General features: G+C 39.5%; 2 protein-coding genes across 2 annotated transcripts; one reads left to right on the top strand and one right to left on the bottom strand.

The window, feature by feature from the left end:
* Positions 1-230: 230 nt before the first annotated feature.
* Positions 231-3537, top strand: LOC126586907 (probable inactive receptor kinase At5g67200). Its single transcript, XM_050251873.1, has 2 exons — positions 231-1916; positions 2683-3537. The coding sequence occupies exons 1-2, from the start codon at positions 479-481 to the stop codon at positions 3243-3245; spliced, it is 2001 nt and encodes a 666-aa protein (XP_050107830.1). The 5' UTR covers positions 231-478; the 3' UTR covers positions 3246-3537.
* A 903-nt stretch (positions 3538-4440) lies between these two features.
* LOC126586897 (kinesin-like protein KIN-4A) lies at positions 4441-14091 on the bottom strand. Its single transcript, XM_050251863.1, has 26 exons — positions 13435-14091; positions 12373-12519; positions 12126-12275; positions 11660-11895; positions 10955-11142; positions 10745-10869; positions 10460-10496; positions 10071-10162; positions 9825-9932; positions 9626-9739; positions 9456-9546; positions 9131-9243; positions 8437-8535; positions 8248-8361; positions 8049-8165; positions 7861-7941; positions 7404-7475; positions 7212-7305; positions 7084-7115; positions 6829-6926; positions 6662-6748; positions 6320-6541; positions 5808-5970; positions 5447-5602; positions 5066-5365; positions 4441-4951 (listed from the first exon to the last, which is right to left on the bottom strand). Exons 1-25 carry the CDS (start codon positions 13549-13551, stop codon positions 5153-5155), a joined length of 3066 nt encoding a protein of 1021 aa, XP_050107820.1. The 5' UTR covers positions 13552-14091; the 3' UTR covers positions 4441-4951; positions 5066-5152.
* Positions 14092-14453: the final 362 nt, after the last annotated feature.

The raw sequence follows: 14453 nt of genomic DNA, 5'->3' as shown, positions 1-14453 counted from the left end.
AGATTAACCTTAAAGCGGTCATCCAACGTAATGTAGCTAAAATTTGAAAATTAAACTCAATTATTACCACCAAACAAATGAAAGCGGTCATCTAACGTAATGTAGAATATCAAACAAGTCCTCTATAAAAATTAAAAATAATATTTACTTATAAGTAGAAAGAAATATTATTAAATAATTTCAACGGAAAAGTAGCTAAAATTTCACTTTTTTACGATGAAGCAATAATGTGAATCACGCGCCAAACTAGGGGCAACGCCTGACAGATAGTGGAAGCCTATAGAAGAGTTACCCACTGAGCTCAACACCAACAATTTTTCTTCATTCCCCACTTTCACGTGACGCCCCTCCCACCGCCTCTCACTGTCACAGACTCCCACTACTAGCCAAACGCCCAGCTGCTTCACACTTTAAGCCCAACGAACCCAACAAAACCACCTCACTTCCTCCCTCCACTATCCATGACCCACCGCCCACCATGATTCCCTTCCTCCTCCTCCTCCTCCTCCTCCTCGCCACCGCCGTCCACCCCTCCACTTCCCTTCCATTCCCACCGCCGCCTCCAAACCTCCTCCTCCCATCCTCCGACGCCGTCGCCCTCCTGTCCTTCAAATCCCAAGCCGACCTCAACAACAAGCTCCTCTACACCCTCAACGAGCGCTTCGACTACTGCCAATGGCAGGGCGTCAAGTGCTCCCAGGGCCGCGTCGTCCGCTTCGTCCTCCAGTCCTTCTCTCTCCGTGGCTCCTTCCCTCCCGACACCCTCTCCCGCCTCGACCAGCTCCGCGTCCTCAGCCTCCACAACAACTCCCTCTCCGGCCCCATCCCCGACCTCTCCCCTCTCCAGAACCTCAAGTCCCTCTTCCTCAACCGCAACTCCTTCTCCGGCTTCTTTCCCCCCTCCATCCTCGCCCTCCACCGCCTCACCGTCCTCGATCTCTCCTTCAACGACCTCTCCGGTCCCATTCCCGACAACCTCTCTGGCCTGGACCGGCTCACCTCACTCCAGCTCCAGTCTAACCGCTTCAACGGCTCCCTCCCGGGTCTGAACCAGTCCTTCCTTTTAATCTTCAACGTCTCCTTTAACAACCTGACCGGCCCGGTTCCCCCTTCCCTGTCCCGGTTCGACGCGTCGTCGTTTCAGCTCAACCCGGGGCTCTGCGGCGAGACTGTGAACCGGGCGTGCAGGTTGCACGCCCCATTCTTTGAATCTCGCAATGCCAGTTCAACCTCTCCGGCGTCGGAGCCGCTGGGGGAGAGCACTGCACAGTCTCAGGGAGTTGTTCTGTCTCCGCCTTCCCCGAAAAACCACAAGAAAACCGGCGTCATCCTCGGCGTCGCAATCGGGGTTTCGCTCCTCGTCGCCGCCGTCTTATGCCTCTCTGCGGTGGCTCGAAACCATAACAAAACCATCACTTACACAGACACAAAACCGTCGCCAATTACCTCACCAGCCAATCGCATTCACTCTAATCCAAACAATTTCAGAACCATCGAAGCACAGATCCCAGAACGGAGGGAGGCGGTGCAATTTTCCGACAAGGTAAAGACAATTGAACAAGCAGCTCCTCCGAGAGCAATTCCAAGGAGCGGGAACTTGATTTTTTGCTACGGGGAGGCTCAGCTATACAGTCTGGAGCAGCTGATGAGAGCCTCGGCGGAGTTGCTCGGGAGGGGTAGCATTGGGACTACGTACAAGGCGGTGCTGGACAACCAGCTGATTGTGACGGTGAAGAGATTGGACGCCGGCAAGACGGCGATTACAAGCGGAGAAGCGTTTGAGGAGCATATGGACGTTGTGGGTGGGTTGCGGCATCCGTATCTGGTTCCGGTGAGGGCTTATTTTCAGGCAAAGGGAGAGCGGCTGGTGATCTATGATTACCAACCCAACGGCAGTCTATTCAATCTCATTCACGGTGAGTGCGGTAAAAAACGCTTGAAACTATTGCATGCTTAATGTTGTTGAAATGGGCGTGTCACATTTTTAGCATTGGCACGAAACGTAAGCTACAATGTTTTCAAACAAATAGGACGTTGTTGACGGTATATTCGTGTCATCTAAGTTGTTTCGAAAAACAAGTTGGCTGGGGTCTCTGGCATTGTCACGTGTGAGAATATTATGGGTATGGGTTTAGTGGTGTTGGGTTGTGCGTGACGTGACTGGGTTTCAGTTATGCTTTTCAGTCAAATTTAGGTGCGGTCACGTATGTTTTAACACCGACAATCACGGGTTGGCCCCCCTTTGTCCCATGATCAATTATTTCATGGTAAAATAATTGAGACGCTTGTATGGATCTAGTTGGATATTATTTCGTCCGTCAGCTACAGAAGAGCTGTAAATTTAGACGTTTTAGTTTTAATATTATTTTAGTCTAAAATTTGCACATGCAAGAATAATGGAGCTTATCTAGAGAGCGATTTGCGAGTGATTGCGCGTAAAAAAAAAATTTAATTTAATTAAGTAGGGATTTTCTTAGTAACCAAAGGGAAGTGGTTTTGGCACTCGGCTTCCGAATGAGGATTGAATAAACGAAAAGAGAATGGAGACGAAAACAGTGGAAAATGAAAGGGGAGTGATTGAGGGTGTAAGGTGTAGGGTTTATGAACATTAGATCTTGTGTTTTTAGCGAGTTGTTTATAAAAACTGTTGCTAACAATTTGCAATTATGCGTGAATAAATAGGTTCGAAATCAACTAGAGCAAGACCTCTGCATTGGACATCATGCTTGAAGATAGCTGAAGATGTAGCTCAAGGCCTTGCTTACATTCACCAATCGTCGTCCCTCATCCATGGCAATCTCAAGTCCTCCAATGTTCTCCTCGGAGGCGACTTCGAGGCCTGTCTCACGGACTACGGCCTTGCCTTCTTTGCGGACACTTGTGCAAATGAAGATCCTGATTCTGCAGGCTATAAAGCCCCCGAGATTCGCAAGTCCAGTAGGCGAGCCACGTCCAAATCCGATGTCTATGCCTTCGGCATCTTATTGCTTGAGCTCTTGACGGGTAAACATCCGTCCCAACATCCGCTTCTCGTGCCCACGGACGTGCCTGATTGGGTCAGAGTAATGAGGGATGACGATGTTGGGGATGACAATCAACTGGGAATGCTCACCGAGGTCGCTTGTATTTGTAGTTTGACGTCTCCGGAACAGAGGCCGGCAATGTGGCAAGTGTTGAAGATGATACAGGAGATTAAAGAGAGTGTGATGACTGACGATAACGCAGACGTCGGATTTTCCAAGTAGTAGAGTCTGGAGACTACAATTTTGGGTTCAAATAAGTAAATCAAGGGAGGAGGTTGAAACAATTCTAATCAAGGGGATGAGGTTGAAGAACGGATTTATAGGGCAAAGCTTGAGGAATTCTTGTAATTGCATTCACACGAGCGCAATCTGGTAATGGAAGATATATAATGATGATGTTAAGCATTCTTTCTTTCTTGTTTTGCCAGAGTTTTTGGTACAATGATGGCAAGGTGGTGATAAGTTTGGAATATTGTCACCTTGACAACCCGTTGCATGTGAATTTCTTTCCGAATTGTGTGGTTTTTGGTGCAAGCATGGATGATATATACCCATATTTTTTTTATTTTGATAATCATAAAAAAAAAGTAAGAATATGTGAATTGATTATATCACGTAGCGATATTGCACTACCCCATAATAATTTCACACAAATGATGCTCAATCATGAAAACGTAACAATAAACAAGTTTGATTAACCAGCTTGGATGCTGACAACTTGCCAACTTCCAGCAAATAAAACAAAAGAAAGACAAATTGCCAACTGCTTTTTTTTCATATTTGAAAGATACTTAAATTTTTACCCTAAATTCATTCCATTCGGACAGTTTTCCACGATTATTGGGTTTAACAGGGTTGGATTGCCATATCTAGGAAAAACTCACATGCAAATGAGACGGTAAGGTGGCAATATTTCATACCAATCACATGATGTCATGTGAGCAAGTTAAAATACACGGCAACACATGATAAGTTTAGGATATTATCACTTTGATATTCTGGTTGCACTTAAGTATTTTTCGAAAATTGTGTGGATTTGGTGCAGACATAAGGATGTTTTATTACCACATATTTCAATTCCAATCTCTGATTGAAGAACTTTACATGATCATCGTAAAAGCAAGGACCAACTGAACACGTGAATTGGTTATACTACACAGTCACGTTGAAACGGTAGTGAAAAATGTAAAATGACTAAAACCTATACCCTAACAATTTGTCGATCAAATGACGGAAAATGATTATCGCACTATTTGTTTTTGTTTATTGATTACTTTATTCGATCTATAGTTCAGAAATAAGTATGAAATGTGCATGTGAACAAAAATAGTGAGTTGAAATCAATTCCCTAAGCAAATGACCCTCTACCACTATGATGGAGAAGAGTGTTGCCCAGATCCTTGCATCACGGCGTATGTTTGAACCCTTCTAGCTCCCTAATTTAATATTTAATTTAACAAATCTATCGTTTGACAAAAAAATAAAAAATCAATTCCCTAAAATGAACAAAGTAGGTACAAACTCGTTAAACACTCCAACGAGAAACATGACATGTCAAAGCCAAAATTCTCCCAAACTAAGGTTGTACGATTACAAAAACTCACCGGAGTTCGGGGGAGGTGATATATACACGCAAAACACGGCAGCAGAAATTCAACTATTTTCTACTCTTCTCTGTGTAACTAAAGAAACGATGTAACAATGTACGAAGTACAAATCAGCATCAGACGTTAGCATCGTAAAACCACCTATTTATTGCACGAACGTATCTTCTTTCACCACATAAACAGCAGTTCAATTTTCGCCGTCTTATGCAAGTTTCCTGAGACTGCTGGCATGACAAAGTGGTTTGTGATGCAACCATGTTTCGGCCAAAAGACTGTCAAACCTGCGATTCTTGTCCTGCCAATTTACAACACATCTGCATCCTGCACGCAGGCAACAAAAACATAAGTGTATATTTGATGCATGAATATATCACGCTTCTCTTTTATATCGAAGCTGGCAGTTGCCTGTATTGGAAACAACAGGAGAATGATTACCTGCAGTTACAGTTGTTTTCGCCAAGCCATATTTTGAATCGTATATGGCAGTCAAGATGTGTATACAACATAAAACGAAGCTGATAATCACATCATATCTATCTGAGTCTGTGGGTGAGGCCTCGGCCTAATTATTGTCTCATCGCTATGCTTGATCCATTCTGAGAGTCTCCAAGGCTTCTGCCACTTCCATTTAAACTGTAGTAGCCACTGATGATGACTTCTCTTCCACCTCCAAAGCTTACCGCCATGCCCCACCGTTGCTAGTTTCTTCATAGAGAATTGTCCCATTGGTACCATCTGCACCCAGAATGATGACTATTTTCTTAGTCAAGGAGGAGAATTATGACACTGAAAACAGCATAAAAGAAAAATAATTACCTTTCGTGTCTCGTCCAGAAATGCCGCTGAATCCTGAACCAACCCTTTAACTATTCCAGTTGTGAACTTGAGCTGCTTGGGTGCTGGGAGTGACTTTGGAGACAAAGGACCACTAATATCATCCACTAAGTGCTTTAATGGAGTGCGTGAATTCGCCTGTTGATTCCCATTTAAGTAGTAGTGAGAATAATGAAGAATAATATGGATTTTATAAAAAATAAAAATCCCATTTAAATCTTGGCAGATCTGCATGTTGGTTTATATAAACTACAGTTTCGTAATTGATTATCCAATCGAAGGATAAGAACAAGTAAAAATAAGAAATTTTGACAGCCGCGAGAGGTTTAGCTGGCGGTCTCACCGAAGCTGGTGTACTCAACGCAACAGCAACAGCTTCTTCCGTCACTTTTTGTTCCTTCACCAGCTCCATTCTCTGAACCTCACTTTTACGAAGTAGAGTGACAAGCTCATTCAGCTGGTCTTGCATGTCCTTAATTTCCATGTTCTTCTCCCACAACTGGCACCTGTTGACACAGATACAAATATTAAAATTTCTTTTAATTACAATTCCTGAACATTCTTCATTATTTTTCTTTCACGTTGCGAAGAGGTAATATTTGCTCGGACAAAATTACACTTAATGAAAAAGAACTGACACTATCAATCAGAGTCATTAATCAAAACCGTGGAACTTAAAAAAGAAGACACGAGTAAAAGGTTTTGCCAATTATTTTTCACCCATCACCAGAGCATAAGTTAAAGGGAAAGTAAATTTCATGAAATGCATATCCCTAATTTCAACAAAGTAATCCTCACCAATGCAAGATAGCTTCAACAGTTAATTCATCAGATTCAATGTAATTGTATAATCACCTTGCTTCTGCAGCACCATTAAACATATGTTGAAGCAAGTTCTTAGCGTCGCCCATTGTACGCAACTGATTCCAACGTCCACGACCGCTTAAGCTCTGCTCCCTTTCTTCTGCCTCTGATAGCTGTGAAGCCATCACCACGAGAGCATTTGAAGACATGCTCAGCATGTTCTCAAGTGAAGCTATTCTTGCCATTCTTGCACCCGGTGACATGGACAGCACTCTGATTGGTTGGGAAAATTAATGTCAAATGGAGATTGCATAATACTTAAAAAGAAGACTATTGTATTGCATATCAATAATGCATATGTGTTTGCATACATGAAATTTTTAGTAGACATACCTGGAATGTCCGCTCTTTCCTCTTTGAGTACCAGAAAGCTGATCTGCTTGCTTGAATAAGGCCAACTCTTTTTCCAGTGCGGCTCGTCTAAAATATAACTTTCATTAATCCTAGTATAAGGCTATAAGCAAATTCCTTGCAAAATAAAAGTAAAAAAAAATACATACAATTTCTTTTGCTTCTCATATTCCAAACGAACTTCACACACATGCACTATGACTTCCAGCTCATGATCAAGCCACCGTTGTAAAGATCTTTCATTGCCCTGGAGATGCAATTCGTTTTGAAATGGTTTCGATGTAAACTTATAGCAGAGATGATATTAAGGTCATTAATTTCAAGCGTAACGGTCTACTCAAGTAATACAATCCAACCAGCCATCCTAAATATTGAACCATTATAAGTGAAGTGAAGATCTTTACCTGGCTAGCTGGTGTATGTCCATTGGGGTTAACTGAAGATGAAAACACTAGATTAGGAAATGAGGTTATCTGAGTTATTGGGGTCAACTGATAGCTACGTTCAAACAAAAATAAAAAATAAAACTTACCTGAGTTGTCACGTACAGAAGATTTGCGAGTTTCCAACAATTCCTTAAGCCGCTTGGTAGAAGTTGCTGCCTCTTCTGTCTTTCTTTGAAGAACCTGCAAGAATGTTAAAAATGATAGGCTGCATTCGATATGGGTTTATTATCAAAGTGAAAGAGTTCAATTGCCAGTATGTGTCAAATACAAATATATACCATTTTCTGGCGCTGATTCAGAGCTTCAAGTTTATGCCGTTCATACTCATTTTTCCTTCCCTCCTTCTTTAGCTGCTTGAGATAAAATCACAATTAAACAACCAACACTAAATAGTAATAATAATTATATAGTAGAAAGAATGACAAAATAAGCAATTACATGCATAGCTGAAATAAAATGGGATTTACAAAGATACCCCAAATGATTACGAGGACTACATACAGCACGCAATTCCCAAAGTTTGAGAGCACTTTGAAACATTTTAAAAAGGTGTAATAAGAATACAAAATGATAGGTGAAGTCCATTGGAGACCAATCCGTCCAAGACACAACAGATTTATAAAGTTTCGGATTATTGATAACTCTTCATATTCTTTTTCAGGAATCGACCACACTTAAATTTCGAGGCGCATTAGAGATGGACCAGATTGCATATTTTAATGGGAGGTAAAGCACCTGTAGCAATTCCTTCTCACGAGAGGCCTTCCATTGTCGAAATTGTTCTGCCTCTTGCTTTATTTTATGCTGCAACTGAACCTGCATATGATGAACAACTGGTTAACAAAGATCAAAAATGCATAAGATATTATACAATTCATAGTTCTGCTTATGGAACTCCCTGATGTACAAAAAATAGAACCAACCTTCTGAGATTTGATATATTGAATTTCAGCTTGCAGCCGCTTTGCTGCTTCATCACTTTTTTGTTTCTCCTTTAAAAGTTGGACCTGGTTTTCTTGTTTTTTCTTCAGATCTAATATCTGTAGTTCACAATGAATACATTCACTTATCAACATAAATACAGGCGAACTGAACGACATTTTAAATTTTTTACAGCATCACCTGTGTTTCGAGAGATTTTAATTTTTGTGCATGCACATCTTGCATTTTTTTCCCTTGTCCGTCCAAGTTAGAAGCAAGGCTCTCAACTTCAGCCAATAAGCCGTCCCTCTCTTTCTGTAATTATTTCAACCATCAGATAGAGAATAAGGCCATTTCAAAAAATCAAAATTCACATATGTTTCATTTGACCTGCGCAATTCTTTTCTCTTCCTCAATTTCCATGATTTTCTGTCCAAAGTGCTGCTTCAGAACTGCAATGTCAATCCCTCCAAAAAGTCTCATCTCAGACTGCAAAAAGGTGGAAGCTATGATTATGGGGCAGTGACTAGTAGTAAAGTTACCGTTCAATAAAAAATCGATCATTGTCAGCAGATGAAACATGCCAGAAACATTAATGAAGGTTGATTGGAACACTGACTGCCAGCTCCACTATAAGAACAATGCCATACAAAAAAAATATAACAGATTGAAGAATGCAACCCAAGAGTTCCTCTTTTCCTTTTTGATAAGAATTCCTGAGCAATATATTCGTGGTTCTTTTTCTGATATACAGAATATTAGAAAGATTACAATCACAGAAAAGTAGGATTATCTTCAGATTGTAGATCATCAAACAAATAGGAACATAAAAATGCTATAACGATTAATGAAAATACCATAAACAAAAATTTATCCGATCATATACCAAATATAGAATATGTTCAATCATCCGAGCAGTTATGAATGGTATGAATGGTTGAGATGCATTGAGATGTACTTGACCATTGTCATTTCAACTCTCCAAGTGTGATAAACATATAAAGATAACATAGATATGCGTATATATTATTCAAGTTAAATCCCACGGCTAGTTTACATATGAAACTATAAATGAAAGTAAAACCTCTTTTTGCTCCAAGCGCTTGTTTAACTCATTTAATTCTGTGTCCATTGTATTTTGTAAAAGTTGATGCTCCAACTCTTTTTTTACTTCATCGATTTCCTTACAATCTTCACCTGGAAATTTTGGAATTATGCCCAAAATGTCAAGGACCAAACTTGCGAGTCAAAACAAGAGTTGTGCACCAGAATAAGCATTTCATAAATTCAGCCCAACCAAAGTGACCAGTTAGCATCATTACTCTAAATTCTTACTGAAGAGAAAGCGAAAAAAACTATATCATTTCTTCTAAAAAGGTCAAAAAACATGAAACAAACGAGTGGTTCACCTGACGTAATTTCCCCAATTTGATAATCAGATGAACCCATACTCTGGAAGCCCCTCTTAAGTCCATCAACTTTTGTGAAACAAACACGGTCCTGAGAAATGGAAAACTATCAAAATGAAGATCACCAGCAATTAAATTGTAAACTCTTATAAAAAGATTCATTGACATACTTGGCTCTCTGTTTCACCCTGCTGCACAACAGCGCATATGCTGCGATATCCATTAAGTTCTCTACAAAGATTGTCATTGGTAACCTCAAGCCAGGCAATCCTTTCCTTAAGAACCTATGCAACCAATTTCAATGTGCCTCCATAAGAAAATGCACAGACAACTAATTTAAATCAATGACGTCTATTTTAAGCAAAATACCAGCACTTCATCTGATGGAGCTCCACCCCGAGCACATAGCTCTGCCTGTAATAATTTTAGCTGCTCTTGCATCTTTTGCATCTCATTGGATATGACATCTCTATTAACCTGTACCCCAAAACGAAAACATTTCAAGTTGGTCTTAATTCATGGAATATGAAACCAGATATCAACGGTACTCATTAATTAAAACATTTCGTAAAGGGAATTATGGAAAACCATAAGAGAGTCATCTGACAAACTTACAATAGGTTTGTTCTGAATATTGCGAGCACGATTTGCATATTTCAGAGTGTTAAGACTTTCTTCAGCATTGATATCAGCAGGACTGATGCAAGCTGCAAAGAACAGAAAATTACCAAAAGTAAGAAGCATTAAGGGCAACTTCAATCAAAGAGGAATCCAATTCCAGACTAAGAAAATCTTGTTCCAAAGTAAATAACTGGAAAAATCTAATGTCTTCAAACAAACAAAAAAAAAATCCTAATTGGATATTTGGAACAGCGGGGAATAATGGAGGATAAAAGTAGTCAGTTCAATGAAATAGTTGAGCGAGGGAAGTATGAATAAATGTCACTTAAGTATAATGGCATTCAACCAAAGCACGAATCATCGTGACAAGCTCGTAATGTTACCTATCATAACTGTTTTGCTGTTTCCACCAAGTGAATCCTGCCAAAATGCACAAGTGAACCATATCAGACGGCAACACATAAATCAAGCAAAAACAGAAACATCATCCTCTAATGAAATTATAAATCTATGATTTGAACATTGAAACGTTGAAAAGTGTGGAAATGCACATGTTTGATAACATTAAAACATTTCATACTGGCATCAGCATCTACATTTTAATAGTAATGTTACCATTGTACATGATATCCCAGACAGAGCAGGCAGATTATTCATGTTTATCTAACCTGCAAGAGTCGAGTGAGTTTACTGTCTCGGTAAGGAACATGCACCCCCTCTTTCCGCTTTTTCTCATCCCCCAAGGCACTGATGACATTACCAAGTGCAAGAAGTCCCTTGTTAATATGTATACCTATTCATAAGTTAATGTTTACAAGTCTCAGTAGTTGATGATTGAAAGGTACAGTACGATTGCATTCATAAACAGTTTTACTGACCTTCTTTCAGACGGAGTCCACCAGAACCTGTCCTCTTTGCTCGCTCTGATCCAGCAAGATCTACCAAATGGAGCTTTGCACAAAAATACTCTTCACCCATATCCTCATCTGGACTGTCATTCCCAGGAAAAGCTGAACGGATTTTTCGCATCTGTTCTAATGTTATTGTAAAGATGGCATGCGATCGACTAGTAGCACCATACAAATGGGAACAATATATCATTAAATTATGAGCAATCACTTAAACTGTAGGTGTAACAAGATTTTCGAGCACTTGGATTAATTACTACACTACACATTTTTGCAAATGAAACATTTAGCTAGAAAAAAATCAAGCAATAATCAATATGCTACATATATACATTCAACAGGACTATTCTGTCATGCAATAATCAATATGCTACATATATATATTCCCAGGATGATATCTAGAAAGGAAGTTCTCATTTTCTTGTACAAATCTTGATCTTTCACAGTACTAAAAGTCTTCAAGGTGCTACTAAAAGTTCAAAAGTGATGCTGCGTTCTATATGAAATTGTTAAAATAAATTTTCAATAAAATCAGTACTTCGCAACGTCGATTTAGGAAATATGGATGCCAGAATCCTCAAAAATAAATATACATGAAAAAGCTAACCATTTCAGTAATAAAAAGTAAATCTGCATCGCAGAGTGGAGTGGAGAAATTTGAAATTCAAGGTTTACCTAGATTGGCTGTTCATATTTGTACTCCCCGTTGCTCTGTTTAATGATCCTTGATCCAGGCAAGTGGCCATTTCTTGTAATGAACTAACAGCAACTTCAGTTAATCCTGCTAAGGTTATGGCTCCATTTGATGTTTCACGAATTTGTATGGGATGCCTTCCAGGAGCATTAACTTTTGCAGCACGTCCAATTGTAGATACAGAATCCAACAAGTCCCTCACTTCTTCCTTCAGAATCTGCAAATTTAAACCCTATATTAATCCTCGTAGTATGGAAATAAAAATTGGCAAGAGATTGATCTATGAAAACAACATAGATAGCTTGCCATTATAGAAAAACTTGCCAATACTCTCACTGTTTTGAGTTTCATAGGACTACCCTCCAGACAACGAAAAGTTTCTGGAAGCACATGACTGAGGGCCTTTTCTATGACAAAGTAGGAATATGAACAACACAAGGAATATACCTCTATATAGGAAACTTGCACTTGGAATTCGGTTTGATGCTTCAATATTTCAATCTTGTTGAACAATGTAGTCATAACTTGAGGGATCAACCCTGTCTGGCAACCATCTCCAGAGCCAGTTCCCATGGTATACGTCTTTCCGGATCCTGTCTGCAGCATATGTATAATTCAGCTGTTAAAATAACAGCAGACCATGTGCAAGATCTTATTCAACCGCAAGGCCCATTTTTCACAGGATATAGATTACCTGACCGTAAGCAAGTACCGTAGCATTGTATCCTTGGAATAAACCATGAATAAGTGGAGAAATGCAGTCTTCAAACATGGCAGATGATGGAGCTCCACTGCTCCCATAGACATGATCAAATGTAAAAGAATGTGGGCCAATTTTTATCTGCACCATGGTCAACAAAGATCATACTTTCAGCAACTACGACAGCAAGCTAAAAGTTGCAAACACAAAATAGTACCATAATATCAAAAAGCCACTAAATTCACACAAGTGTGCCAAATGGTTTCTGTTTTCCTTACCATGAGCATAACTTTCGCTGGGGTTTAGCAAAATGAGATACAGGGAACATTTTAAATCATACCCGTACCCCCTCACCACTCTATAGTCTATAGACTATATTATCATGGTGATATTTCTTGAGTTTTATCTGTTGTGGGAACCTACGTGTTAAAGTAGGTCTCATGGTAAGTGGGTATGCATAGAATCTCGGGCCAACACAACCTGGCAAAAAAAGGACTTTGTCTGGTTTAAAGCTGGTTTACAATTGTCCCTTGTGTTAATTGTATGAAGGCAATTTGATAGTACTTTGTTTTAATGGTATGAAGGCAATGAGATATGTATGTGTGTGTGTGTAAGAAAGAGAGAGGGAGGGAGAGAGAGAGAGGAATGGGTTTGATTTTGCGTTGGTAATAATTCATGTCTGCTTGTTGAACCCTAATCAGAAGGTCATTAAATCAGCATTGCAAAGAAGGAAACTTTTCAACTTCTATTGTTTTGCCTAACCGGAAACATAGGGAACGACGGCTCAATTAACAGACTAGACTATGATATAGCACTGGAAAAATGAGAATCTAGCACTCACTGTTTAAGATTCATATGACACACTACTGCAATAAATTTCATATAGTGAAAAACCAAAATAATTAGTTCCAATGAACCAACCAGTAATTTCACAGAACCCTAAAGACAAGTACAAGCAATGCTCATAGCAGATGAAGGGGAATCAACCCCAAAACTCCAAAACTCCATTGCTTGTAAACAACCCAGTTCCTCACTGTAAACAAAACTCAAGAGTACCTGAGGCTTTCCGGGTGTAACAGCAACACACTCCTTGCAACCTTGAAGGCGTTCATCGCCGATAAGTGGTCTAATGTGCAGAGCCACCTTTACACTGCAATTCTCTGATGCTTCCATTGAATAAAATTGAAAGGGAGAAAAAAAAGAAAGAAAAAAAAAAGATGCAAATAGATATGGGTTACTGAAGAAAGTGGTAATATTGTTAGAAACTTGATCTCATTATCTGATTAGTTGGAGTTAGGATGAAGAAAATGATACAACAACAATTGGGTTTTCAACAAACAGATACATATATATATAGAGAGAGAGAGAGAGAGAGAGAGAGAGAGGGAGGTGGTAGGTGGACAATGGGGAGTTTGGGGGGAGGGCGGGAGCGGTTTGAAAAGAACTGCAGAGGGACTTTTGGTATCAAACCAAACCAGTGGGTCCTTTCTTCTTCAATGGCGGTGTTGGTGAAGTTGAAGACTTTTGTTGCTGCTTTAAGTTCCCAAATTGCCCTCCAGCGCCGCCGGCTCCTCCTCCTCCTCCTAGTAAGAGTGACCACTGTCTCAGTGAGCTGTCAGCTGTGTTCCCACTTGGATACATAAATATAAAACAAAGGTGGGCAACCTCCAGTCTTGAACCGTACACTTGTTATGGAGGTAATTTTCCCAACTGTCGACACTTCGGAGTATATTTAGTTTATTGGAAAACAACAAAAAAAATAAAAAATACAACTATAAAGGCCTCGAAGAAAGAAAAGAAATCTGGCTCCTCTCTCTTCCCAATGTGTTCTTCTGACTCAGAAATTCAACAGTTCATAGTGTTTAATAACGGTATTAATATTAATTTTCATTTTTCTTCTTGTTCCAGTGGTTTTCTTATACTTATTTTATCTTTATTTACATTTTAATAATTATTTTTAATTTTGTATTGAATAAATAATAATAATAATTAAAATATCGTAATCTAGTGTTATTCTTTTTTATTGATAAGTAAGAAATCATAAGTTCAATTATCGTCAAAAATGAATTTGAATC

Source organism: Malus sylvestris, chromosome 2, assembly GCF_916048215.2.
Source record: "Malus sylvestris chromosome 2, drMalSylv7.2, whole genome shotgun sequence".
Lineage (NCBI taxonomy): Eukaryota > Viridiplantae > Streptophyta > Magnoliopsida > Rosales > Rosaceae > Malus > Malus sylvestris.
The sequence above is the reverse complement of the archived record's forward strand: the minus strand, read 5'-3'. Positions and strand labels throughout refer to the sequence as shown.

Bases quoted from the DNA above. Each gene is read 5' to 3' on its own strand.
- LOC126586907 (XM_050251873.1), top strand. From the start codon at position 479: ATGATTCCCTTCCTCCTCCTCCTCCTCCTCCTCCTCGCCACCGCCGTC. The intron at 1,917-2,682 runs GTGAGTGCGGTA...GTGAATAAATAG, and splicing joins TCTATTCAATCTCATTCACG to GTTCGAAATCAACTAGAGCA.
- LOC126586897 (XM_050251863.1), bottom strand. From the start codon at position 13,551: ATGGAAGCATCAGAGAATTGCAGTGTAAAGGTGGCTCTGCACATTAGA. The intron at 10,497-10,744 runs GTTAGATAAACA...GCATTTTGGCAG, and splicing joins AACTCACTCGACTCTTGCAG to GATTCACTTGGTGGAAACAG. The intron at 7,306-7,403 runs GTATATATTTGT...ACATTCTTGCAG, and splicing joins TGAATCAGCGCCAGAAAATG to GTTCTTCAAAGAAAGACAGA.